The sequence below is a fragment of the Pithys albifrons genome, chromosome 3 (assembly GCF_047495875.1).
Source record: "Pithys albifrons albifrons isolate INPA30051 chromosome 3, PitAlb_v1, whole genome shotgun sequence".
Taxonomy (NCBI): Eukaryota; Metazoa; Chordata; class Aves; order Passeriformes; family Thamnophilidae; genus Pithys; species Pithys albifrons.
In genome coordinates, this window is record NC_092460.1 from 45,961,739 (window position 1) to 45,988,424 (window position 26,686).

General features: G+C 43.0%; 1 protein-coding gene across 3 annotated transcripts in view; it reads right to left on the bottom strand.

Annotated features, from left to right (window-relative positions):
• Positions 1-26,686, bottom strand: part of ITPR2 (inositol 1,4,5-trisphosphate receptor type 2) — a 243,975-nt gene that overhangs the window by 171,258 nt on the left and 46,031 nt on the right. For 2 of the 3 annotated variants that reach the window (XM_071551611.1, XM_071551614.1), the window contains 12 exons: positions 19,688-19,732; positions 13,355-13,509; positions 12,159-12,258; positions 11,862-12,022; positions 10,538-10,679; positions 9,644-9,802; positions 8,655-8,827; positions 6,410-6,529; positions 6,142-6,327; positions 4,538-4,789; positions 4,158-4,302; positions 3,115-3,265 (listed from right to left, as the gene is read on the bottom strand). In XM_071551611.1, the coding sequence (XP_071407712.1) occupies positions 3,115-3,265; positions 4,158-4,302; positions 4,538-4,789; positions 6,142-6,327; positions 6,410-6,529; positions 8,655-8,827; positions 9,644-9,802; positions 10,538-10,679; positions 11,862-12,022; positions 12,159-12,258; positions 13,355-13,509; positions 19,688-19,732 (1,789 nt within the window). The remainder of the gene's footprint in view (positions 1-3,114; positions 3,266-4,157; positions 4,303-4,537; positions 4,790-6,141; positions 6,328-6,409; positions 6,530-8,654; positions 8,828-9,643; positions 9,803-10,537; positions 10,680-11,861; positions 12,023-12,158; positions 12,259-13,354; positions 13,510-19,687; positions 19,733-26,686) is intronic. The other variant, XM_071551613.1, reaches the window with a different exon arrangement.

The window sequence follows — 26,686 nt, forward strand, 5'->3', positions numbered from 1 at the left end:
CTGGATGGGGCTCTGAGCAACCTGGGATAGGGGAAGGTGTCCCTGCCCATGGCAAGGGGTTGGAATGGGATGATCTTTAAAGTCCCTTAAACCCAAACCACTCTGTGATCTTTTTAGAATCTTTCCAGAATGAAGATAGACAAAAACTGACACAAAACATCAAGAACCATCTCAGACATCAAGATGGCTCAAAATTTAAGCAAAGAATGGCAAAGGACATCTTAAGGTAAAAGGTTAATTAAATCTTCATGCAACTAAAAGCCTAAAAATACATCCCATTTTGCAAGTTTGCTTCAACAGCTCAGCACTTGTCATATATACTCCCTTACTTAGCAAGTACTTTTAGTGAAATATTTCAAAAAATAAATATTAAACATGGCAGAAGGCTCCAGGTTGAACACCAGGTTGTTTCAGTGTCGAGGTGCAGGTTTCCCACTCACCACATTCTTCCCCCCATCATTAATGCACTTCCCAAAATCCTGACTACAGTTTTCACAAGGTGGAGTGGTCAAACCAGCCAAGAATCAAGCTCAGAAGTTCCCTACAACTCCACATTCCAGAAAGGACATGTTGGAAGGTTTTGTTGTTACTGATCTGCAACAAGTCAATGGCAATAATGGAAAGGCAGTTTAATCTGTTTGACCCCAGATTTATTCAGCACTGATTTTCTATGGAAATCACTATTCTTAAACAAAATTAAAATGCAAGATATCTCATGTGAAATACATAAAATCTGACCAAAATTCTTCTACAGAGAAGCCACCCTCTATCTACTGCAGCTGAAGAACAGGAATCATTTTTCCCTTTGGTCAAACCTCTTTTCAAGTCACTTTTCCTGAAAATAACTGCATTTCTGAGTTGGGATATTTCCTGACAAAATATTGCTGTTAAATATATATTTAATATTATCCTATGGAAATTTACAGTAACATAGTAATGGAATTAAAACATACAGAGCCTGGGCTGGTATTCAGGAGCACTTTCCTACATCAGAGTTACAGGATCACACCCCTAATGTTTGATAAAATTTAAACATATTTCTTTATACCAATAAACTGTCAGTCTCGGGCATCATTACTGGCTGTCAGTGTCTGTCAAAACTGGAGTTTAGAGCTTCAAAGCTCTGAGCTCCAAGAATGAAATCCATGTTCCTCCTTCCTTCAACTAAAGCCCAGACATTTGTGATCACTGACTGGATGCTTTAAAAACAAACAAACAAAAACCAACCAACCAACATACATAAAAACCCAAACAAAACCCCACAACTTAAACTCCAAACCTTGAAATTTACTTCCACACATTCAGAGTATATACACAAAATCCCAGCAGACAAAATCTTACCTTTTGGTTTGTTTAAAGAACATCAATGTAATGAGTTTTGCAACTCAAGGAAGTTAATTTTCCTTAAAAAAGCAAGCTGTGTAAACCTGCTCATCCCAAGAGCATTAATGTGTTGGAGGGACACCTCCAATGTGGGAAATATTGGACCTGCTGCAGTTTGGAAAGATATGGAAGAGTGGATTCTGATCTTCTTTAAAGGCAAGAAGTCACCCTCACCTCCATCTAACAAGTGGGATGTTCCCACCACCCTGAAACAGGGCAGGGAACAATCCATCTGTCTCTATTTTATGGAAGTTATGAAGAAAAAAACACTTAAAAAAATCAACAGACCATTCTGATTTTAGAAAACCTCAAAAAAGACAGACTTAGTTTTTTTAATGGCCTAAGAGACCAGCACTGTAAGTGAAAAGAGAAATAAAAAACCCAAGACAGGTAACCAACAAATCAAGTAACTGGTTCCAACAACTCAGTTTTCTAAGAGTATCTGTGTAAAAGGCAAAGGAAATCCTTCAGCAGAAATAAAAGGATGCAACAGGATTTTATGGGAAATGAATGCAAGCAAAAACACTGAATGAGCTGCACAACCAGGATTAAAGACTTGGGCAGAGTGGGAACTGAACAGAAGAACCACATCTGCATGTTCCATGTTGCCAGGAGTGTGTCTGGAGCCCAACTGTGTCCAGAGGCTTCGAGAGGAGCATCTGCAATGCAGTCTCTTTCAAGGACAAAAAAGGAAAACATCATTCCAAGTGTCTGAGCCTTTTCTGTAGTGCCTTGGAGGGACTGCAGCCAGCTCCAGCAGGGCTGAGTGTGCCCTGCATTGCAGGAAAGACTTCCAGAGGTTTGCTGTGAACTCCACTGGCAGTGACAGAAGGAAGATCAAGAGAACCAAGCGCAAAACTTCTTGGTTCAGAGATGACACTGACAGCCTAAACTTCTCCAGAGTGCAAGAACCTCAAGGAGGAAAACACTGTGAGGGATGGCACATTCCTGCAGGGCATCTGTGGGAGTGACTAAGCACAACCATGATTAGAAAAATCTCAAAGCTGGGAAAATGCCTCCCAGAGAAAACACAAAATAATTGTTTCCAACAAGACAGCTCATCCATTTTGGTGCTGTGAGCCAGCTGGCTGGCAACACCAGCTACATATTAAAACAAATTGTGCCATCAGTCAGTCTCCTGGACCCTGAGCCCACAGGACTGTCACACTTCTCTTACACACACACACAGGAAAACTGAAGTGCTGAGTTCCAGCACCTTCCTGGCACGTTCATTCCTCAACCCAGCTGAGAGCTATGGTAGAAAAGGTCATACAGGATAGTCCGGGGGTTAGAAAAAGGACATTCTAAACTGATAAACACATGCAGAGGATCCTCCTCTGGACTTCTATCAGGTTCCTCTGCAACTGGGTGACCACTAACATCTTATTCTCCCTTTCACTGAAGTGCTGAGATAACTGACAAACATTTGTGCCAGTGAGCCAGGCTGTTTGACCTCACTTGGGATGGTCACTGCAAGGGATACTGAGGCTCAGAACCAAATCTGAAAGTTCAGTTCCAGCAGCAACACCACCACAGCAGCCACGAGTCACCAAAGCTGCAGCTCTGCTGCACAAGGTTCCTTTTCACCCAACCTTCCTAATGTTCCCTGCAACACATTCCTGTAGGTGACTAAACAACCTTGAAAAAGTAATAAGATGTTCTATAAATTATATCCAACCTGAAAAAAACCTATTTGCACACTGGAATAACAACCTTTGCTGCTTTTCTCACCTCCATCCTGGAACTTGCTCAGCCTCTCGAAGTAGGAGGAGATGGGAACTTGGACAATGTCCAGGATGGCCAGCAGTGTCCTGGTCAGCCTGAGCAGCTCACTGAAGCTGTAAAAGCCAAAGTAGATGAGGTTTCGAGCCAGATGGACCACCTGGGAGAAAGAGAAAGGAAAAATGAAGGAGGGCACTGGCAGCATGTGGGGGGTTCAGCTGTGCAATGCACATTTCACACACAGCAGCTGCCACAGACTCTGGTCTTGAGTGCACTCCAATTACCACAAGTCTCCCCCTTGATTTAAATGGGCTTTGGACCGAGGTGGCATTAAATGTTTGTCAGAGTTAGACAAAAACAACTGGTCAGAAATAACAGAAGACAGCAAAACCAAGGTGAGATATGGAAAGGCTTGAACTGCACCTGCGAAAACACTTAAGATCAAGAGGAAAGACTCCAGGAAATCATCTAAAGAGACAGCAGCTGTGGGGAAGATGGAAGTCAGAACAAAGTTCCTTGTGGTAAGGACAGAGGTGATATCAGGTGCCCAAAGGCAGGAGTGACAAAGTTTGGGAAATAGGTTGGAGGAGGTTTATTCAGTGTTATTTGAGGCCAGAAAATTTAGGTGTATCTAAAGTTTCTGTCAGGAATGTCAAACAATATTTAAACCACAGGATTAGATAATTTTCTTCAGTGTAATATCTCACAGAGAGAACAGGATCTACTTATACTGAAGGATCCTTACATGTTATTTCAGTAATGTAGAAAGAAAGAGAATATGGCCATTCATTTCCCCACATTATCCCTTCTCCCTGGGCAAACAGCTCAGGAGAAAGAGGGAAAGGTTGGAAAACTACAGCTGTTTACAACAGCAGACAAGAATATTACTTTCTGCAGCAACTGTCATCACCAAGAACACTGGAATTAGGAACTGGGGCTTCTCTGGGCTATTTTACACCAACACTTACTCTGCAACTGCCTTTGTTTTTAAATACATCCACTTATCTGAAGTGAGGAGTACTGTAAGGAGGATGCAGATAGCTGAGAAGTACCTCAAATGTAAGTTTATTTTTCTCTTTGTCTCCAAAAGGAAAGGGCTGATTCACAACTTCTTTCAAGTACTCCTCTACAAACTCCATCGTTAGTGCAAACTTGGTCTTCATTTCATTCCTCGAAGAGTCAGTGAAGGAATCATACCTGCAGAGCAAGGCACAGAATAAAAGCTAAACACCCAGAAAAACAGAGTGGAAAATAAAATTTAAATAGTTGCTGATTGAAAGCTGCCCATGGAAGCCTCCAAGAGTAACAATAACTCAGAGTTGTGTGCTCTGCAACACAAACACCTTTTGTTTTGTCGACACTGCACATCTACAACTGCCTTGTCCCTACAGAGTGCTTTTTGTGCTTTGGTTTGAAACCCTTTCCCACTCACTCATGGATTGTGATCTTGGTAGGAATTTCAGTCCACAGCCTGGCATACTTGACAGGCACCACAGACTCCTGAGGGTCTCTGTCCACGTGCATGTGCAGCATCAGGCGGCAGAAGGAAGCCCGCAGGTCGTAGGGGAGGCTCTCGTCAGACATGCACCTCAGGATCAAATCCACTGACAGCTGGGCAGAAATCTGGTTGATGGCAAGATACTGGCGGTCCAGGCACATCCTTGCAAAGAGGTTCAGTTGGTACCTTAAAGAAAGAAAGGGTAGTAACATGGTGTTCAAAGAAATCAGTTGGAAACAAAACAGCATCCCTTAAAATCTCATTTTACAAGCTCAATATCAGCCTTTCTGGTGCAAATCCTCAAAAATAACAAGAGTGACTTTGCTAAACAAGGGACCGACTTGCCATGAAAGATGCTGCTATCAGGATCCAGCCCCCAGGAAGAAAACATAGTTCCATGGAAGGCTGGAGCATTTGGACTATTTGTTTTCAAACCATACAGGACACTGTTCCATCATCCCCTTTCCCCTCTAATCCTCAAGACCCTCAGGACACTCTTTCCTCAGAGCATGCCTTGCTTCCTAAAATTAAAGGCCAGGAAATAAAAGCTCAGAGGCAAAATGATGGAGAGACAGAGAGAGCTGCCATGAGCAAAGGAAACTTCCTGGAATAGACAGCAGAGACTGTGATGCCTCCTGCAAGAAAAACCTGAAACTGACTTTTAATTTCTGTTTTCCCTTCTTGATATTGGCAGATCACAGAATCATAGAATGGATTGGGTTGGAAAAGACCTCCGAGATCATCAAGTCCAACCCTTGGGCCAACTCCACTCCCTTTACCAGATCATGGCACTCAGTGCCACGGCCAAGCTCAGGTTAAAAACCTCCAGGGATGGTGAATCCACCCCCTCTCTGGGCAGCCCATTCCAATGCCTGAGCACTCTGTCTGTAAAGAAGTTTTTTCTGCTCTCCAACTTCAATTTCCCCTGGCAGAGCTTGAGCCCGTGCCCCCTTGTTCTATTGTTGAGTGCCTGGGAGAAGAGACCAACCCCCACCTGGCCAGAACTTCCCTTCAGGCAGTTCTAGACAGTGCTGAGGTCACCTCTGAGCCTCCTCTTCTCCAGGCTAAACACCCCCAGCTCCCTCAGCCTCTCCCCACAGCACTTGTGCTCCAGTCCCTTCTCCAGCCTCGTTGCTCTTCTCTGGCCCCGCTCCAGCCCCTCAATCTCTTGCCTGAACTGAGGGGCCCAGAACTGAACACAACACTCAAGGTGTGGCCTCCCCAAGGCAGAGTCCAGGGGAAGGGTCACTGCCCTGGGCCTGCTGGCCACGCTAGTTTGGATCCAGGCCAGGATCCCATTGGCCTTCTTGGCCACCTGGGCACACTCTTAGCTCCTGTTGAGCTTCCTGTCCCTCAATCCCCCCAGGTCCCTTTCTGCCTGGCTGCTCTCCAGCCATTCTGTGCCCAGCCTGGAGCGCTGCAGGGGGTTGGGGTGGCCAAAGGGCAGGACCTGCACTTGGCCTTGTTGAACTTCATCCCATTGCAATTAGCCCATGAAATGAACTGTCCAAGAACAGTACTGGGGTCAGCAGTGTTACCTGTAGTAGGTAAGAACTTCCAAATCAGCTTTTGTGCCCTCCTTGGCCTCCTGAGCCAGATGCCTGATGGCCTTGCCATGGGGCTCCTTGTTGCTGTCAATCCAGTAAAGCCACACTTCCTCCTCATCCATGTCATCTGAGATGACTGGGCACTCCAGGGGATTGTCCATTTGGGTGGAAACCAGCCTGCAAACACAAACCATTCAAACCACAAACTGCTGGGGACACAACAACCAAAAAGTGCTGTGTTCCACTCAGGAAGGCTCACTTGGTTTGGATGAGGATGTCAGCATTCCCTGGGCTCAGCATGAACTTGCAGATGAGTTCCTGAGTTACTGGGATTGCTGTAGTGTTGGACACACACAGGTCTGACAGATAATCCAAGAACCTGCAGGGAAAAAAAAGCAAAAAGTGAGACTTCAAATACCACTCAGAAATACTGCAGAAGAAATGCCCAGCAGGCAGAACCAGAGGATGGGATGCTCAAGGGAGCATAAATCACAATATTTATTAACACACAACTTTTGCCAATTCATACCCTTGCAACTCACAACAGATAAAGATGAGTAATAGCTCTGAGAGCCACCCCGAAGGGTGCTGAGCAATCAGGCAGGGAGAGAAAAGAAAAATACACCAAGTGTGACATTTCTCAACAAATCAAAGGCCAAAGGGTTGTGCCAGAACTTAAGAGCAGCCTGGGGGTGTCTCCAGTGTGGCTGGCAGGGGAGCTCCCCTGAAGGCCACCAACCTTGCCAGGAACCAAAACCAAGAGCACACACCCCCATCCATCACCCAGCAGGTGACACACATGTCCCCCACCCCAACAGAAAGATGTTCCTTGTGCTAGAGGCAGCCACGTGCCCTCTGAGGAACTTCTCTGCACTGCAGGAGATCACCTTTTAAAAAGATGACCTAATTCCAACCCCATGCCATGGGCAGGGACACCTTCCACTAGCCCAGGTCACTCAGAGCCCCATCCAGCCTGGCCTTGGACACTGCCAGGGAGCTCTGGGCAAGCAGAGAAGAGTGAAGATCTGGCAGGACCTGAAGACAAGACCTCTGTATTCAAAGAGGTTGTACCATGTAAAGCAGAAATAATGAAGCTTTGGAGGGAAATCACTTTCCCATGAATTTAACTCTTGAATTTAGGTCTTCTGATGCTTAACAAGGTTCAGGCCCAGGCTGAGGCACACTGAGCTATCTGGTTTTGTCCCTTTTCCACGGATTCCTCAGTGCACCTTGCACCCTTTGCCTCACTGGGATATCAAAAGCTCCTATTACCCCCATGGAGTTTCCTCTTTCCATGACAGTCACAGGAACTGAGTATCCCTGAACCCACCACTCCTCTGGAAAATGTAGCTAAAACTGGGCAAGAGCTCTGGGGGAGCAGATATGAGCAGGCACACACACACATCTCCCACATACATTCCACTTCCTCAGAAATCCAGGGATAAACTTGGACCATCTACAGCCAATGGAAACTCTGCTTTGTGGCAGCACAGGATGATGAGTGCACAGCAATCACAAAGAGAATATTAAGCAAACCCTCCAGGAAAATCAGTATCATAAGATCAAGCTCTTAGTGCTCAGATTGCACCCTCCTGTCAAGGTGTATTTATCAGATATTTATTGCTCCTGGGCTCCAGCCTTAAAGAAGTGGATGCACAGCAGCTGCATGAGGTAATTATGCCACAGATTCCTAATGGCTACCAAAAAAATGGCAGTCACATTACAGGGGACATTATTTAGCCTTCAGTATATTAATTTTTTATAATTGTATTGCTTTGATACTTTTACAACTGAAAATCCAGTAAGAAAATAGATTTTCCAATTTATGAAAGAAAAAAATATCCATTTCCTTTATATTCTGACCTAAAGCTAATAATAGTAATAATAATAATAATAGTAATAATAGTAGTAATAGTAGTAACAGTAGTAATAGTAGTAATAACAGTAGTAATAACTGTAATAATAATAGTAATAATAATAGTAGTCGTAACAATAACAACAACAATAACAACAGTAACAACAACAACAACAACAATAATAATAATAATAATAATAATAATAAACAATTGAGGGAAGTTCAAGGCCAGAATTTTTCATTTGGAACAAAATCTGGTTTAGGGGACATGTTTTCTGGGTTCTTCACTACCACAGGCCCTTTCCAGGCCTGACCTGGAATCAGAAACTGCAGGAAAACTGGTATTAATAAAAACTTTGGAAAAAAATTACATCTGTGTCATTTATACCAAGATTATTGGCAGGAGAACCAATGCAAGGGGCAGTTTCACAGAGGAGAAATTAAACTTTCAGTCTCTTTTTCTTTGTCCCAGTCTGAAGTTAGAGCAAATTTTTTAAATTGCCCCATAAAGTATAAACCTTTTTTTTCAGTAATTCCTAGTTCTGAAATGTGTTCAAACCCCAAGAACTACACATGGTACTGATATTTTCTAGGTGGTTTTTTTGGTCTGCCCCATCAAAACTGGGAGAAAAGAGACACCAGAGCAAACCTTGGCTCTCGATTTCTCCGGAGTAAATTCACAAACGTCTCAATCTCTTTGGCTGTGATGTGTTTCTCCAGCAGTTTCCTGTTGTTGTGCAACAGAGCTGTGATGGTGTCTTCTGCCAGAATATCATAACCAATCTGGGACTGCATAACACAGAAGTTCTTTGCAATGTATTCCTGAAAAAAAAAAAAGGAGGATTCCCATGGTGAGCTGCTGAGCTGTAAGTTTTTCCCTTTGGAATCAGAGGCTTTCAGCTCAGTTAATCAAAACAACCTCAAAACTTCCCTCTCTGAGCTGGCCTGAAAAAAAACAAGAGCTGAACACCTACAATATGTACCCCAAGAAACAAGATTCCATATTAAGGATGACTAACTCTTCTTATTATTTCATAAACCCAAGGAATGAATCTGCAAAAATATATACAAAATTCAAGACATGGTAACTGATTTTTTTAAAAGGAAAAAAACAAAAATGTTTTTATAATGTTCAAGAACCATTTTTCCTGAGTTTTCCCTCCTTGCTTTCTCTCTGTCCAAGACAGAAATATTTCTGTAGAGCATCAGAAAGAAAGAAAGAGAAGCCACACAGAGCACTTCGAGCTTTTCTCTCTATTCCTTTTAGTCCAGGTGCTGAAATCCTTCTTGGGAAATCAGATCACCTGATAGAACAACCTCTGCTCTGCCTCACTGCCATCCCTCTACAAACACAGACAGTTTTGCAGCCTTCCCACTTTACAATCCAGAGTCCAAGAGAGTATTTTAAATAACAGAAAGCTCCTGAATGGAGCAGTGGGCCCCAACCTCAGCCTGAGGCTGCAAAAGTACAAAGTGAACTTGTCATATTCATTGGTGAACTTTGAATTCACACACTACCAACCTACCAAAACCCTTCCACATTACCCCAGAATCCCAGCTCTAAGTGCAGAGAGTGGTGTCAAACCAGGATATGTAATTATAGGAATCATGAGGAAAATTATCCTCACCACCACTGACCTGGTTCTTCCTATAGTCCTGCTGGGAATGTCTGAGAACTCTGTAGCACAATCTCAGCATGTATTTGTAGGGAGCATATCTCTGGTCACCCAGGTCTTCAAGCCTCAGCATTGACCCTTCACCTTTGTCCTTGAAAGGAGCTTTGAGGATGCCAAATATCTGTTCAAAATCAAAAGGGCTGAGAATGAAAACCAGACTCAGATTTTTGCCAAACCTACAGCAGTCACTGGAGGTGTCCTCTGGGAGCATCAGCACAACAGCCTGGACTAAACGCAAGTGGGGGCACAATGTGAGACATCCCAGCCTTGGGCATTTCTGTTGAGCTCTGCATTTCCCACCAACTTGACATCACTATTTCTTCCAACCCCTCATTTTAAACACTGTTAAGTGCCTTTACTTTGGATAAATTAACAATGAAAAAGCAAGACAATACTGGCTGCTGTCCAATTTCATCCTTTTCCCCCTTTTTTATTTTTTCATTATTATTTCAGTAGGCTACTTAAAGAGAATATTAATTTTTATTTTCTTGCAAGTTTGCCCTCATGCAAACAAAGGGTCTATAAGGGATTAGACTTTTTCCTGTATGGGGAACACTGGCAGGATTGGGACTGTGTTGCACACTTGATTCAAATTTTGTGAACAATTTGCTCTCAAATGTAGTCTTAGAAGTCACCAGAATCCCATGAAACTAAATCAGACACGGCCCCTTGTGCTTCTCTCTGACTCGGGGACCAAGACAAGCCTTGACCCCATAGTGTTGTATCCACCCAATCCAACCAGACCCAAACCCAATGTGGGTTGGCCAAGTGACCCAAAAATGACATTTTCTCACCTCACTCTCTCTCACAAATCTGTTTGTAGACACACTGAAGTTGTTAATCCAGCAGGCCATACCTGAGCCAGGATGTTTTGTTCCCTCATTAATTTCTGCCGCTCCCGGTTGGGTTTGGTGATGATCACATCCAAAACTTCCTGCCCATTGTTTGGCACATCAGCAACAAAGAAAATGAGATCTTCCAGTAACTTGGTTACAAACCTGGGATTAATGGACAAATCATTATTACATAGTCATTCAGTGCTGGCTAAGAACAAAAATCACATTTATAACAAGCTTTACCTGGTGCAGTGGAACTTCCAGCACTGCAAAGTTAAGCTTGGCACGGACTTAAGGATTCCAAGCCTTGGCTCAGCAGGAGCTTAAATCAATCACAGGGCTGTTTACCAAGGCATTAAACAACAACCAGAGGGAAAACAGGAGAAAAATACAGGATGCTGGATTGATACAGTATTCAGAGATCCAAAATCCATACCAGCTGGCCTCAAGGCCCAGCAGCAGTAAAAAAGAAACTTAAACATCCTAGCAAGGATTTTTATGCTTTATCATGAGTCCATGAAACAAGATGATGGGCTCAGTAGAGGAATAAAAACATTCTGCCAGTAGGTAATTTCCCTACTGACACAAGAAACTATTTCATATATATAATTTTCCTTATATTTATTCATATGTGAGTCCTAAGAAACTCTCAGCCCACTGATGGAAAACAGCAAGGGGGGGTGTCCCCCAAGAAAAAAGAGCAGAAAAGGCAGATGTAAGATGGAGCAACCAGGAATAAACTGCTGTGACTCCTCCTTATCTCAGCAGGACAGTACAAGACAGTAAAAAGATGTTTGAGGGTTTTTCCCCCCAAAGGAAATCCCAGGAGCAAACAAATAATGTCACTATTCTGAAACTGCTCCAAAATGTTTCACAGGTGTTGCACCCACCTGTCACCACCAAGGTGGGACAATCCTGGCAGTGGCACAAGGCTAACACAGGGATGTCCCACATCCCTCAGTCATGAAATGGCTTTTGGAGGCTGAGCACCAACACCCAAGCCATTACAGATCTCCCTGTTAGGGTATTGAACCATCTGGTCTAATTGCTGCAAAAATTCAGTCTCATCACCAAAAATTAACATCTTAAGAAAAAGAAAAAAAGCTGCACATGATGCCTTACAGGTTACAAGTGAACACTGGCAGAGAAGCTCGTTTATACTCAGTTTGACAACAGGCAGGTGGAGACAAAGAGGCAGCTACAGCACTGGCAGTGGGATTTATTTGGCTACAACAAAATCCCTCAATTTGGGGCAGGTGGGAAGAACATTCTAACAGTGCTAGGACTGAAGTGGGAGCAACCAAACACTAATTTAGGAGGGGAAAAAAATTAAAATTCACTAACCTCCTTTCATTCTGGGTTATTGTTCCATTCTCCAGCTTTTTAACTGTTGAGGCTAAAACCTTGTTGGCATCATTGGCAAAGTCCAAGTCTCTGACCTCAGAGAGAGGAACAGACACAATGGCAAAAGCTTCTTTGTCCTCTTTGGTTTGGCACGTCCCAATCTGCAACAGGGTTTGGTTTAATGTGGGTGAGCAGTTCAATTACCTTTATAATTGTGCATATTTTACTTGTCAGAAGGGAGATCTAGACAGCTTCAGGAAGGAGTTTGGGGTTTCAACCCCCAAATAAACCCTTTACCTTCAACATCACAGGCCTCTCCTCCTCAGTGTCAATGGGAATGCTGGTGCTGGTGACCCAAGTGTTGGTGCATAAATGCCTCAGTCTGACATAGGAGTTCCTAAAGGAGGACAAAGCAAACAACAGGCAGGGCTGCAACAACAAACAGCATCTTGGGACTATGCAGAAGGTTGGGTTTAAGTAGAAGTAAAATATTCTTTAAAGAAAAAAATATTAAAAGGAAAATATTATAAAATTCCATCTGAATAGAAATACGTTTCTTGAATAAACCCGATTCTTTCATTATTTTTTTTTTCTGCAGAATAACAATTTTCTTGAAGCTGTCACAGCACAAAAGCCAAAAATTAGAGCTGACCATGGTTTCCCCACTCTGATCTGCAAACCCTTATTCCAGGGAGCAAGCATTCAGTTCTTAACTGAAAATCAAGTGAACAAAGACCAGGCATGAGATGCTCCGGAATTCTTTCCATATGATAATGTGTGCTATTACCAAACAGCAGAGCTGTGAAATCAATAAAATTTCAACTCTGAATTTTACTTCTTGAATACATTCACTGTGGTCTTCATTCACGCTCTCCCTTCCACACTGATGGGCTTGGAGCATTCAAGGAAGCAAATTTTCTGGTGAAACTTGGCAGAGCAAATACCCTTCAAAGCCACACAGAGCTTTACAATTCACCCTCAGAACAACCAGCCCCAAGTGCCTGCAAGCCCATCCACTCCCAGCCCACACCCTGTGACTTCTCCAGCCAATCCCAGCTGAAATTCCAAATATTGCCAATTCAAACCCAGCAGCTGAATTCATCTGAATAGCAAATGCCTTCAGTGCATCAGGATGTGTCAGGGAAGAAGTTCAGCTCACCACACATATTTTGTTGGGAACAATCCAGTTGATTTTTTTTCAAGCAGTGCAAGGAGCTCAGTTCTGTCCTCATATATTTCTGTGCAATATTTAGCCCATTATTTCTCTCTTCATAGACTCCCTTTAAGTGTCACTTGTTTTATCCTTATAATGATTTTCCCCAGTCACAGCAGCATCATGTTTTATACATCCCCTGTTTACCCACCAACACCCCTCAGATTTTAAGGGGAGGATAATCCTTGCTCATGTTTGATTTTTTTTCCTGCTTTACTCACCAGGGAGAAACCCTGTCAGTGCAGCACTATTTTCTCCCTTTTTTAAACCTTATTTTTACCTTGGAACCAGGCAATCAGCTCTCTGAAGAGTGGTGGCATCCAGTTCAAAGAGAGATGCAATGTCATTTCCATGTGGCACTGAGACCAAAGTGTACATAATCTTCTCCCCTGCCTGGCGCTTCTTCTTTGAAGCAGGAAGGTCTCCCTCTCTCTGCTGAGGAGGCACAAGGGTTATTTGCTTGCATCAAGGCCCATTATAAAGTCTCCAATTACCCTGCAGACAATCTGAATTGCCATTTTATTATTTTCTTTTTTTTTTTTTGTTTTTTCACCTTCTAGCAAGAAGCAACACAAAGGATGTGCTTTGCCCCAGGCATGTGAGGTCTCAGGCAGAGCTACAGAGAGGCTGCAGCCCTGGGGATGTTCTTACTTGGTGCTGATTTGCAAAGGGCCACAGTTGAGAGAAGAGAATTAATGAAAATTAAGATTTTTTTGTTGTGGTTTTCAAGCAGGGAGAGGATTTAAAAAGTAAGCAATTCACCTAATCCATTGTTGTTTTATTTCAGTTTGCTCTTTTTTTCCTTTCAGGTGCTTAGAATCACAGCAGAACATTTTTCATAGAATCACAGAACCACTTAGGGTGGGAAAGAGCTCCAAGATCCAACTTTTGGCCAATCTCCATGTTGACAACTGGACCAGAGCACTGAGTGCCACATCCAGTCATTCCCTGAACACCTCCGGGGGTGGGGACTCCACCACCTCCCTGGGCAGCCCCTTCCAGTGCTTGACAACCCATTCCATGAAGAAATTATTCCTGATTCCAAGAGAATCACTGGTGTAAGTAAAAGCTGCTCCTCTGGGGTGTTGAGTTACACATATTACAAAAGACTAATCACCAATTAAAAAGACTGGCAGCCCAAAGCCCTGCTTGTACACAAAATGTATCATGGAAGGAGAGGAAAAGAGGAATGTAGAAAGCCAAAAGAGGAGAGAATCAAAGCCTCGAAACCTGAAATACTGTTATAATGATTTCTAATGCAGTACTGGGGAAGAGCTGTACAAAGCAAGCTAAAAGGCCAGGCTGTACTCAGTGTGCATTAGTGCCTTGATTAAAAACAAACTGTAAGGGATAATCAAGGGCAAAGCTTTGATTATCCATATTGACAATTGAGATTAGGCAACAAAATCAAGGCTGAGTGAAACCACCCAAGAAAGAGCTACTTATCATCTCATTTCGAGGTGCTTTTTGAATTCTTCCAAAACAGCCATTTTTTTCATTATCAAGCCTAAAAATTGCCAGCTTTCCATCCCATTATTTCTATCAAGGATAGAGACAGTGGGGAAAAAAAACAGAAAAACTTCTCTGAGGCTCATCTTGTCATTAGAGGACTGTCATTAATTTTTGAGAAAAAGGCTTGCTGAGACAACAGGCCACCATCTCCTGTGTCTTGCATATGAGTAAATTCATCTGACAGTACTCCCATCCTACCATATCCCATGCCCAAAAAATACTTAGCAAAATTGCACAAAAACATTTAACATGCAGGCAAGGATTGAGAAAACATCAATTTTTTTTTTGTGTGATTTCCATATGTCTTGTGTTTTACATCCTCTGGGTGAGACCCAAACTGACAAGGCACCTAAAGTATAAAAGAATCCTTTGAAGAGCTTAAGAGGGGTGAGTAAGAGTCTGATGTGAAATGCAAACCACTTCCTACGTTTCCAAACCAGAGAGACTGGAAATCCAGTTTAAAATTCAAGAGGTCTGCAAAGGATTGAGTAGCACAGGATAGTTTACAGGAGCATCCAGAGTTTTTGGTATTTCCCATAACTTTAATTCTGGTTTCCCAGAAACTGCCCACTGTAACTTCCAAACTGAAACAACTGGTATGGGAAAAGGAAGGACACTTCATAATTGTATGGGGTTTTTTTGTTTGGGGTTTTTGGGGGGGATTTTAGTTGCCAGCTGGGGTTAAACCACGACACTCTGACAGGAGACAAAGTCCAAAGAAGGTCTTGCTGAGCTTCAGTAAAAAAAAACAAAATGAAAAAAATTCAACTTAATGCAGTAGGAAGAGGAAGCCAATGGAATTGTTTCAGAGATGTTGGAGATGCGGCCAGAGACAGCCAAGGAGCACTCCCAAGACTTTATAAAACCCCAAAAACCGGGTGAATGACATGCCAGGAGGATGGAGGTGTAAGAACTGTGGGTAAAACAGCAGAAAGTGGGTGGGCACAAATATGAGCAAACAGTAAATTCACTGAGGGAAAACAAACACAGGGTCTGTGTTATGGGCTATCCCAAGTCAGGTCAGACCCACAGCCAAGGTGGAGAAGGTGGAACCACCTCACTCTCGTTGTGCACCAGTTAAATTGCTCACAGGGAGGAAGGAAAGGCATGGACCAAGATTTGTGTCTCTTGAGACCTGCAGCCCAACAGACAACCCTTTCCACAGCTCTGAACAGAACTGTGACCTACCCCAAAACCTTCATTATTCACCCCAGAGCGGTATCCCACCTAAAATTCAGGAGTTTTGCTTTCAGAGGGGCCTTCATTTCAACCACAAAAAGCAAACCAAAACCATGGCAGACCTGAAATACCTTTTCTTGTGGAAAGCCAATCTCCAATTCCAATTGGTGAGGCCCCTCTGGTGGCACAGAGACAGCCAAGGATAATGCCCTGCTCCTGAATAAATACATTAAGCTGCAGCACAGATTTCTGCAGAAATGCAATTTAATAGCAGCCAGAGTTGTGAAAATGCCTGTTAAATGCAGCACAAGATGTTAACCCAGTTTAGGAGGCGCTCAGAGAACAGGCAGTGAACATGAGCAGAAATCTCCAGGGTGAATTATTTGAGAAATTCCCTATGGAGGGGGAATGGAGGGAATGATGAGCAGCCCTTCCTGCTGCCCCTTGCAGAGCCCAGCCCGGCCCAGCAGCAGCTCCTGGAGCACCTTCAGGGCTGACTCATGTGTGAGTCATCTCGTTTTCAGGAGACATCACGTTGCCATCCTGTTGTTTGGAGCCAGAGACATTCGGTAAGAAACAATGTCTGCACCCTCAGAGCTGATTCAGACCCGTGTGCAGCAGCAGGAGAATAATAATGTGCCAGCAGCCCTGTCTCCCCTTCTCCCCCAGCCTCTCCAGTGCTCTGACTGCAGAGATGCTGACATTTTAAAGCTGGGGATTATTCTTTTTCCTAACCAAGCCTTTAAAAAAACCCAATAAATGCCTTGACTCTATTCTTGTTTAAACTGCATCACCCATATTGCATATTATAAACTATAATTTAATAATCTTAATTCCTGTAAGGTAAAATAATATGTATATATATTTCTAAGGCTTATCACAAAAAAAATCTCTTGGGTTGGCAGCAAAAAAGAAGAGTTAGAGTTACAGAATGTTTAGAATTCATAAAGAGAAACAGAAGTCAAAAGAGACACATTAAATTGCACCTGGAAGCCCATGGTGGAACTGTCCAGTTTCTTCACAAGAAAAGTAAATGTATACCAGTCTCAATCCTAAGAAAAATCTCCACAATAAAAGGCAGTTTGGAGCTGGTTAGAATTAGCACTCTAATGGAAATGAGGACAAATGGAGTTAAGGAACCTCTCCAAAGACAGCCTTTAATACAAAGGCACTAACGAATGACAGATTCTCAGTTCTTGTCATTCCCCCCATGTTTGGAGCATTCCTCTGGATGCTGCACATTTCTGTGCTTAGAAATAACAGCCTACTTTGCAGCATAAAATACACCAATTTTGGATGCAATGGGAGCTGCAACACAACACCATATTTTCATGCATGATACACCACAACCTCAGGGACTTCAAGAGATGAAGTATTTTTTTGATAAGACCATGAAATCACAGATTTAAAAAAACAAAGTCATCTGGAGCTTGGATGTGAGAATATTAATCAACTCATTGTAAGGCCAAATTTCAGCAGAAATAAAAGCAGTGCTTCACAAGACAATTTGGCTGGATAGTCAAGGAGCAGCTCATAAATGAGCAATGAACAGCAGCCCAAACATACCTTTAATGCTGGGGAACAAGAGCCCTAATGACTTCCAGTAATATTTATGTTCTCTGCAGCCAAACCTCTTTCAGACTTTTGGGTCACTTAAGGCAAGGCAGAAAAGATGTACTCAGACAGAGCTCAGGTGTCTGTGCCCAAAACTGCACCACAAACTCCTTCTCTGCTGCTGCTTCCCAAAATCCGGCTGTATGAGCAGCTGTGACCAGGACTCGTGAACCAGGCAGAGAACAGGCACAAGAAGCCCCTTTAGGAGTTAAGGATGGGCACTGAAGGCACAGCTGGCTGTGCAGCCTTAAAACCCAGACAACAAGGAAGGAGCTGGTGCCCCTTATCCAACAGCCTGCCAGAGAAAAGGAAAAGAGAGAACCACAGAGAGGGTCAGGTTGGGAGGGACCACAGTGGGGCATCTGGTGCCACCTCCAGCTCCAGGAGGGCCATCCCAGAGCACATGGCACAGGGTTGTGTCCAGACAGCTCTGGAATATTCCCAGTGAGGGAGACTCCACACCCTCTCTGGGCAATCTGTTCAGTGCTCAGTCACTGCACAACAAAGAAGTTCTTCCTCATGTCCAGGTGGAACTTCCTGGGCATCAGTTCCTGCCCGTTCCTCTTGTGCCATTGCTGGGCACCCCCGAGCAGAGCCTGGTCCATGCTCTGCCACCTCCCTGCAGGCACTGACAGACAAGGGGGAGGTCCCCTCTCAGTGTCTCTTCTGGAGGCTGAACAGCCCCAGGAGTGGCCAATTCCCCAGAGTGCTGGGCAGCCCTTCAGAAGGACTTTGACAGGTTGGAGATGGACAGAGAACTGTCTGAAATTCAACAAAGGCAAATGCAGGGTCTGTACCTGGGGAGGAATAACCCAGGGCACCAGCACAGGATGGGGGTGACCTGCTGGGAAGGACCTGGTGGTTGTGATGGACAACAAGCTGTCCCTGAGAGATGCTCCAAACCCTTCAGCATCTCTGCAGCATCTGCTGGACCTGCTCCAGGAGCTCCATGTCCCTCTTGTCCTGAGGAGCCAGAGCTGGACACAGCACTCCAGATGTGCCTCAGGGCTGAGCAGAGGGACAGGATGATAAGCATGGGGCAAGGAAAACATCTGTGCTTCAGGTTAGGAGCTATGGGATACCAGACTGACACAGGTGACCCTTAAAGAACCCCAAACACGACAAGATTCTTGCACTTTTAAGGGATAATTCAAAGCTCTGTATCACTGCAATGTCAAAAATTCTTGCACAGGGATGTGAAGTTTCTCCATTGGATGGCTCAAGGGCAGAATGAAGGTTTAAAACACTGCTGACTCCTGGCATTTCCAACAAGACTCCAAAGGGGGAAGGATCCAAAGGGATTTCTACCATGCTACAAGTGCCTGTAGGCTTGGATTTGCATGGAGGTGTTACCAAAAATTCCTAGAAGTTCTTTCACAGACCATTTTTCACAAGAACGTTAAAATTCCCACAGAGACATCAGTTTTGATCATCGATAAGCTTTGATTAATTTTTTTTATTGGAAGTGTTTCTCTATCATGATTTATTTGGTCTGGGTTTTTAGTTGAAACCAAGACCCAGGAAGGATAAGCCAAACTGTTAGAGAAGTCACCTTTCACATCCATGTCCAGGTTTACTCTTGTGCCTTCTTCATTACCCAGTCCAGGGAATATTTAACTATTTAAATATTTAGATGAATTGACATGGCTACAAAGCTCCAAAGACCTCAAGTGTCATTCCAACACAAAAGAGAAACAACTGGTGGAAGTTCTGTATTTTGGAAGAGAGAAGTCTCATTTCTGTAGACAGCTGAGCTGTTATTGCTGTATTACCTCCATTACCAAATATCACTGAAGACAGAAAACTAATGTGGTCAGCTCCTACAAAAGTCTCAATTTTTATTAAAATTGCAGTCCTCAAGGCATGGGATTATGTAAGAAATGGAAAGTAAAAAAATTCTTCCCCGTGCTGAGTAAAACTTTAAAACACATCCTCTTAAAGAACAAGAGCCAGAAGGCAAGCAGAAAGAAATTACACTGATTTTTTTTGAAGAAAAAGATCTCAATGTTTTCAAGGCAGTCTCATGAATCTGATGGAGGAGTGACTCTTTTTTTTTGAATATTTGTTGTCTTAGTGACAATAAGATCCCCCCCCAAGTCTTTACTCCACCTCCTTCACACATTCTAAACCACTGCCTTGCTAGTTAGAATTAACCCACCGTGGTCTTGCTGTTGTACAGGCAAAAAAACCACCCGTGCTGCAGCAGGGACAGTTTGGATCCTTGCAAAGATGTCCCACATGTTCAGTAAAAGGAAAGCTCTGAAGGGCCTGCACATGCCAGGCACAGCAACATAGAAATTCCACTTACCAAGGCTTTTCCTTCGTTATTCCCCTCTGGATAGCGTGGGTTAAGCTGGAAGAGAAAAGAAGTCAAATGTTGTATTTTGCAGCTTTTAGACATTTCCTAACTGGGGGAAAGGGTTTGGTTTGGCTGGGTGTGATGAGAGAAGGACAGGGGAGGGTTTAGAAGCTGCACAAGAATGAGAGAATAAGAATTACCAACTCAATCTCTGACTGACTTAATCAGCTTTGCCTTCACCTCCAAAAAGTGCAGCTTGTAATCATTTCACTCCAGAGGCACCTCAAATAACTCAAACTAAGGAGGAGGATGAAGAGAACACACAGACATGCAATCACTTCCAGGACTGACACTGAGATAAAATCTGACTCTCTTTATGCCCACTGAAGTTCTACAGGAAGACAATGAGCTCAGCATTAACCCATTTGTGAAGCAGGGATGGCAGTGCCACCCCAGACAGGTGTTTCACTGCACCATGGTTCTGTTCAACCATTATTAATGGGGATAATCCTTTCTATTTCTTACCAGGATTATCAAGCAAGTAATATGAAAGGCTTGAGTGAAAGACACTGCATAATAATAAGTGTAAAGCATTACTATTTAACAGCCTTTAATATGATTCTGCTTTTGACAAGGGAAATATGGAGCCCATAAGATGAGTGATTATGTGGGCAGAGACATCCTCAAATAAACAAACACACACCCACTCACTTTCTGCACATGAAACCTTTCAAGGTTTGATTTACAGAAAGAAAGCATTTTGGCCTCAATATTTACCAATATTCCCTGAAAATGCTGAAGTTACAGAAGGCAATTCAGTTCTTAAGCAATCCCAGCATGTGCATGTCTTACAGATAAGCACAGGCTTTTTTTTTGGCTTGAATTTGGCATTGTCAGTGTGGAAGAGCCAGAAGGGAATTGCACAGGGCAAGATGAATGAATGCCAGGAAAGCTTTTCGATATCATGTTATCAGACATCCAACATTACACAGACAATTAATGTGAAGAGCTTTTGTTAAGCTTGTAAGATTTTTATTAATAATTGTCATTTACATCCCTTTACCCCACTCCAAAAAATAAAAGCCATCTCCTCCCACCTGAAGAAAGGCAGGAAACTTTTAGATATTGCTGAAAAAACCTTCCCTCTGTGCCATAACTTGATGTGCTAACACAGAAATGACCAAGGGTTGACCTGCAGGGTTTCACTGAAGAGCTGGAGTTGTCTTGAATTGTGGTATCTTTCACTGCCTGCTTTCAACATAATGATTTAAAAAAAAATACAGCCACAACAAGAGAAAGCAGGAAAATCTCCCTCCCACGACACTTCTTGCCTGCTTTAAACACCACAGAACAGATTGCCCTCAAATCTCCAAAATAGTTCCTGTGTGGACTGAGGGTGAGGGAGACAGAAGACACCAGTTAAAAATCAACTCCATCCTTAATGATGGCTCTCCCTGCCCCTCTGGTACAGAAATAATAAAAATAAGGAGGAAGTTTTGAGAGGCTGATGACAGAACAGTTTGAGGGTTGACATTCATGGCCCCATTTTCAGCTGTGCTTGGCAGTTCCACTTTCATTTCCCTTCCAGCTGAGCTTGTTGGTGCTGAGGATTTCTGAAAAACAGATTATTAGCTGTTCTCCCATCCTACATTTTCAGGTGAAGGGAGAAAAAATCGTGTAGGGTTGTGTCATCCTACACCTGTTCTGAGTCCTTCTCAATATCCAGGTACACAATGACAGCCTTAACTCTCCAAAATCTACTGCTTTTTCTGATTGAAAATCACTTCCACCTTCTTCAACAAGCCTCCAAAACAAAAGAATCCTTGAAAACAACACCATTAATCTGTTTCTCCTCGCTGCTAATGAAAACAAGTGCAATTCTTTGCAGGTGTTTAGAAGGGAAGAATCCTGTGCTGAAATAGGTCTCGTTAAAGCTCAACAGCCTTCAAGTTTTTCTGTGTCACTGGGAGTGTTGGAGCTGCAGTTACAGAAGTGGAGCTGAAATACTGAATATTCCTGCAGAATGCCACTGGAAGGTGCCTGCAGCCAATATTCAGGAATAACATGATGCACTGCAAGCTGCATGGCAAGTGTGACTGCATAAATCCTTACTGGAATAGCTTGATTATATAGATTTATATATATATATATATATATTTAGAGTATATCTTTTTAGAGTGTATCTTCAACAGCTTCTTTCCCAATGCAGAATAATCTAGAAACCCTAATCCTCCACTGCTTGTTTTTCAACAAACTTAAGTACAGGAATTTTTTACCTTCCCATGGATGGGAGAGAAAAAAGTACCACAAACTGAGGGTTCAGCTTCCTCATGGCTGTTCAGTTTTCAGCAACTGTGGACACACAGTTTGGAACTTCACATCTATGTTGAATGCTGCTTTCTTGGAGAAATGCATGGGAAGTGCCCAAAAGGGTATTTGGGGACACTCAATGAAGAGGAGGAAAGAGGAGTTTGAGGAAAGAAACACCCGTGCTAGTTTTAATCAAATTTTGTTGACTAGGTAAAGGATATTTAAAGCATCTTGTCAGGGAAAGAATTACATTGTCAAATTTCAGCTAAATGAGCATTTTAATGACTTGGTTAAAACCTGCATTTATAAAGGAAACCCTGACAGACAAAGAATAAAAGGATCTAATTCAACACATGCAAACAGTTCCCATTTCATTTGATAACCAGCCTGTTACCCACTCAACAAGGACAAGTGTTTCAGGGGAGGAAAAAAGCCAGAACAAAAGAAGAATAATCCACTTTTCAAATCTTTCATCTTCATTAGGCTTGCTTTGTTCTTTGCTAATGTCCTACTGATTAGCTCTCGATAAATCCAAAGGACTTTTGCACAGTTTCAAAGACCTCAGTGGTATTCAAAGGACTTCTGCCACCTCATTAACTTGCCAGAGAAAGCCTGGCTAGGACTTTACCTTGATAAACTCTATTCAAACCTGCCACGGAATTGGCACAGGGTTCCTGACAATCATCATGTGAGCAGAGCTTAAAAACTCCTTAGTCTGACCTAAATGCTGAGCCACAACCTCAGTCTGAGCTTCAGCAGCTCCACAGGAACCTGGATCAAAAATCCATCCTCATCTCTCCAAGAGTTGTGTTCTAAATATTAATATTCCACACCCCTTCAGTGGTCCTCACAAAAATAACTAAACATGACTGAAATAGAGATGGCTGATAGTTTTACTGGTAAAAAAAAACCCAAACAAACAAAAGCCACATGCACACAAAACCCCAACAAACAAGAAAAGCAAATTAGGGGAGATTTGTAAACCTCCACCAGGCAGCACAAATAGAGAGGCATGAATATAATTGCATAAAAGCTTCTCAAGTAATCTTGAAATAATAAACAACAACAACAAAATAATGCATTTGCTGGTTTGGGACACATCAAAATGCAATACCAGAAGATGTATTTGTAGTAACAGAAGTCTTTACAGTGAGCAGATGACAATAAATGCTGTGTTAATGGTTTGCACTTCCTTCCTCCCAAAGCCTGTGTGTAAACTAGGCTGTGCCAGCTCAGGCAGGACTAACAGCAGTGCTGAACACACTCTCAGGTCTAGTGGCTGAGAGGGGAACAAAAATCCATTCTCAGGAGCCAGATTTATAGAGGGATTTGCACACTGACAGGTCGAAATGTAACTTCCACCGAACTCACAGCAAGTCAGGTCAAGGAATTCAGCTGTATTCTCAAGATTCTTAAAAACCTTGGGAAAATCCAGCTCTGGAGTTTGCTAAATGGGCAGCTTCTCACTCTGCCACTTTCAAAAGCCACGTCCAAGACTGCAGAACAGGTCAGACTGGCTCTGTAAATCAGTAATCCATCCTTCTCCTCCAGTCTCTGGGTCTCCTCCATCTCTCCATGCAGAGCTAGGAGTTATCCTGCACTCCTCAGAGAGCTCTGAGCAAACCCACACTGCTGCTCTGAGACAGTGGAGAGGACACATCAGGCTCCCAGCGCTGAGTTCAGCCCTCACCTTGGCAAACCCCCTCTGACCACTGAGCCCAACAGTCAGAAATTCGTCTCAGTGCTGTATGAACACTGAATGAAGAGACTGGGCAAAAGCAGCTCCAAAGGGGGTTCTGAAGCAGCCTCAGGTGGGGAGGTCCTGCAGCACCAACAGATGGAGTGTGTGATGGCCTTGGTGGATGCTGCCACCTCCTGGCACCTCCTCTGGTCTGCAGACTCTTCTCCAGCCTGATGCCTAAAGGGTTTTTGATTTTTTCATTTTTTCATTTTTATAGATTTTAGAAGAACTTGTAACTGTAGTAAAAGGCAAATTTAGTGTGTTAATATTTCCAGCAGCTTAAGTTTAATGTTTATACATGCCAAGCTATGCCACAAACCAGTAGCTCAAACTCTTTTAGTTGTTTAGACTCTCTTCAAGGCAGAAAACTGAAGACTATCTGAAAGGCCTGCAGAATGAAACATAAACGTTAGCTAACAGCCTTGGGCCTAAGAACACTGGAAAACCTCCAAGCCCTGTGTGTGCTGAGGAAGCAAAAATGATGAAGAGAGACCCCAGACTCAAATTTTGAGAAGGTGTGACCAGGGGCAGGATGGGGCTGGACTGAGAGATGTGTGAACAGGGGATTGGGTGGACCATACTATAAAAACCATAGAAACCAGCGTCAATAGGCCTGATATTAAAGGACTTTCACTTTTTATCTTATCCCACACTAACTTGGCTCAGAGTCCTGCTTTGTTGGGGTCTCTCAGGGCATCAGCCAAAGGCACCTGCAGTCTGTGAAACGAGCCCATTTGCACCCAGTTATTTCCCACAGAGCATCTGCCATTGTGTTCTCCTCCGCTGCCTGAGCTGCATCGTGGGCAGGAGAAAGTTCTTCTGCCAAGCTTTGCTTCCATGTCATCCCCCAAAATAACATTGCTTCCTTTTTTTGCTGTCTAAATACAAATAATCTCTGTCACTTGTCCAGTTTCCAAAAACTGGGTAACAAAAGGCCTAAATTATGGACTTGAAATATTCAATTCCATCTGCCTTAATAAAACATCCTATGCAGGACTCCCATTTTCCACACCAGTTTAAGGAGGTGGAAGAAAAGGCCATAAAACTACAGAGAAAAGTTTCTCCAAGAGGTTAATCCTGATTTACAGCCTCCAGTTTAAGAGCTAATTTGAATTTTATCTCAGCTAATGCTGAGGATATTATTACCCATCCAAATATGTAATCTTCTTAAAATCTTACTAAATGCTTTGTTTTCTATTCTTGTGACATTCTTTACTATGTCCTGCTCAGAAGGCAGGAGAGGCTTGTTTTCTATCAATATTAACTTGAACTATCAGCTTAGTTTGAATTAACTCAGTTCTCTTCACCATAAGTTTTCTATCAATATTAACTTGAACTATCAGCTTAGTTTGAATTAACTCAGTTCTCTTCACCATAAGTTTTCTATCAATATTAACTTGAACTATCAGCTTAGTTTGAATTAACTCAGTTCTCTTCACCATAATCCAAATCAAGGCATTTGTACAACAGGATTAAATTTATTATGGAAAAGTTGGGCTTTGCCCACTGGGATAAATAAATTATTATAACAATATTATCACATGGCAGGGTAATGTTTTTAATCACAGAATGGTTTGGGTTGGAAGGGAACTTAAAGATCCTCTATTCCAATACCCTTGCAGTGGACTCAATATTGAGACATAACAGAAGTCCATTTAAAAGCAAAGTTTAGCAGCAATTCTCAATCTGAAGTGAATGATACATAAACTTCTCTGAGAAGAAAGGGCTGGTTTGGGGGCAATTTTGACATAAAGTAGTGTGAGATAATCTGGGAAGGAATTATTCAAGAAAGACAAGAGAAATATGTGTGTGTAACCCTGTGCTGCCCAGGCCAGATGGTTTCAGTCATCCCCACCTGCAAAAGAAACTCCTCTGTGTGTTTAGTGCCAAAAACCCCAAATCTCAAAGTTGGAAGGATGTTTTGTCTGAGATTTTAAGAAGAGCTTTGAACAGAACTCTGCTCAGAGCTGATGAATTTTAGAACTTAAACCCTTTCCTTTCAGCCTTACAGAAAGAGAACCCTCCAAGGAAGCCAGAAGTTTTCTTGCTTGTTTATGGACAGGATTCTACAAAAGCACAAAATGCAAATATTGAGGCTGCTGCCTTACCTGCATTCTCTTAATTTAGTATAGCACAGATAACTTGGTGTTAGAGACAATTACACCTCACCAGCTCTACTGCCATATCTTGGCCAAGGTATCAGGTACCTCTAATCAACTTATTCAGCTGAGTAAACCAGAATTATCACAGGTTTTTCCTCCCACTGTGATTATTATCATTATTATTATTATTATCATTATTATTATTATTATTATTATTTACATGTTCACAAGGTTTCACAAACAATGCACTGTGGCTTATCTATTGTCTGCTGCAGGATCTGAGACTGGCACGTGATTTGATGCATGCACATGTATTTTGTAATTATTTTAGCCACATCCATCTCACGTGAGGAGGGGATTTGGAATGCCAGACTTATCCTGAATATGTGTGTGGGCACACCTATCTCTGTTTAACAGCAAATGTTAATATAGCTCAGTACAAATTACCCAGGTTAGGAATCACAGAACTGGAGATGCTGCACATGTGGAAAACTGGGCCCTTCAGCTCAGGAAAGAGACTGAGGGGCTGGAGTGGGGCCAGAGAAGAGCAACAAGGCTGGAGAAGGGACTGGAGCACAAGTGCTGTGGGGAGAGGCTGAGGGAGCTGGGGGTGTTTAGCCTGGAGAAGAGGAGGCTCAGAGGTGACCTCAGCACTGTCTGGAACTCCCTGAAGGGAAGTTCTGGCCAGGTGGGGGTTGGTCTCTTCTCCCAGGCACTCAGCAATAGGACAAGGGGGCACGGGCTCAAGCTCTGCCAGGGGAAATTGAAGTTGGAGAGCAGAAAAAACTTCTTTGCAGAGAGAGTGCTCAGGCATTGGAATGGGCTGCCCAGAGAGGGGGTGGATTCCCCATCCCT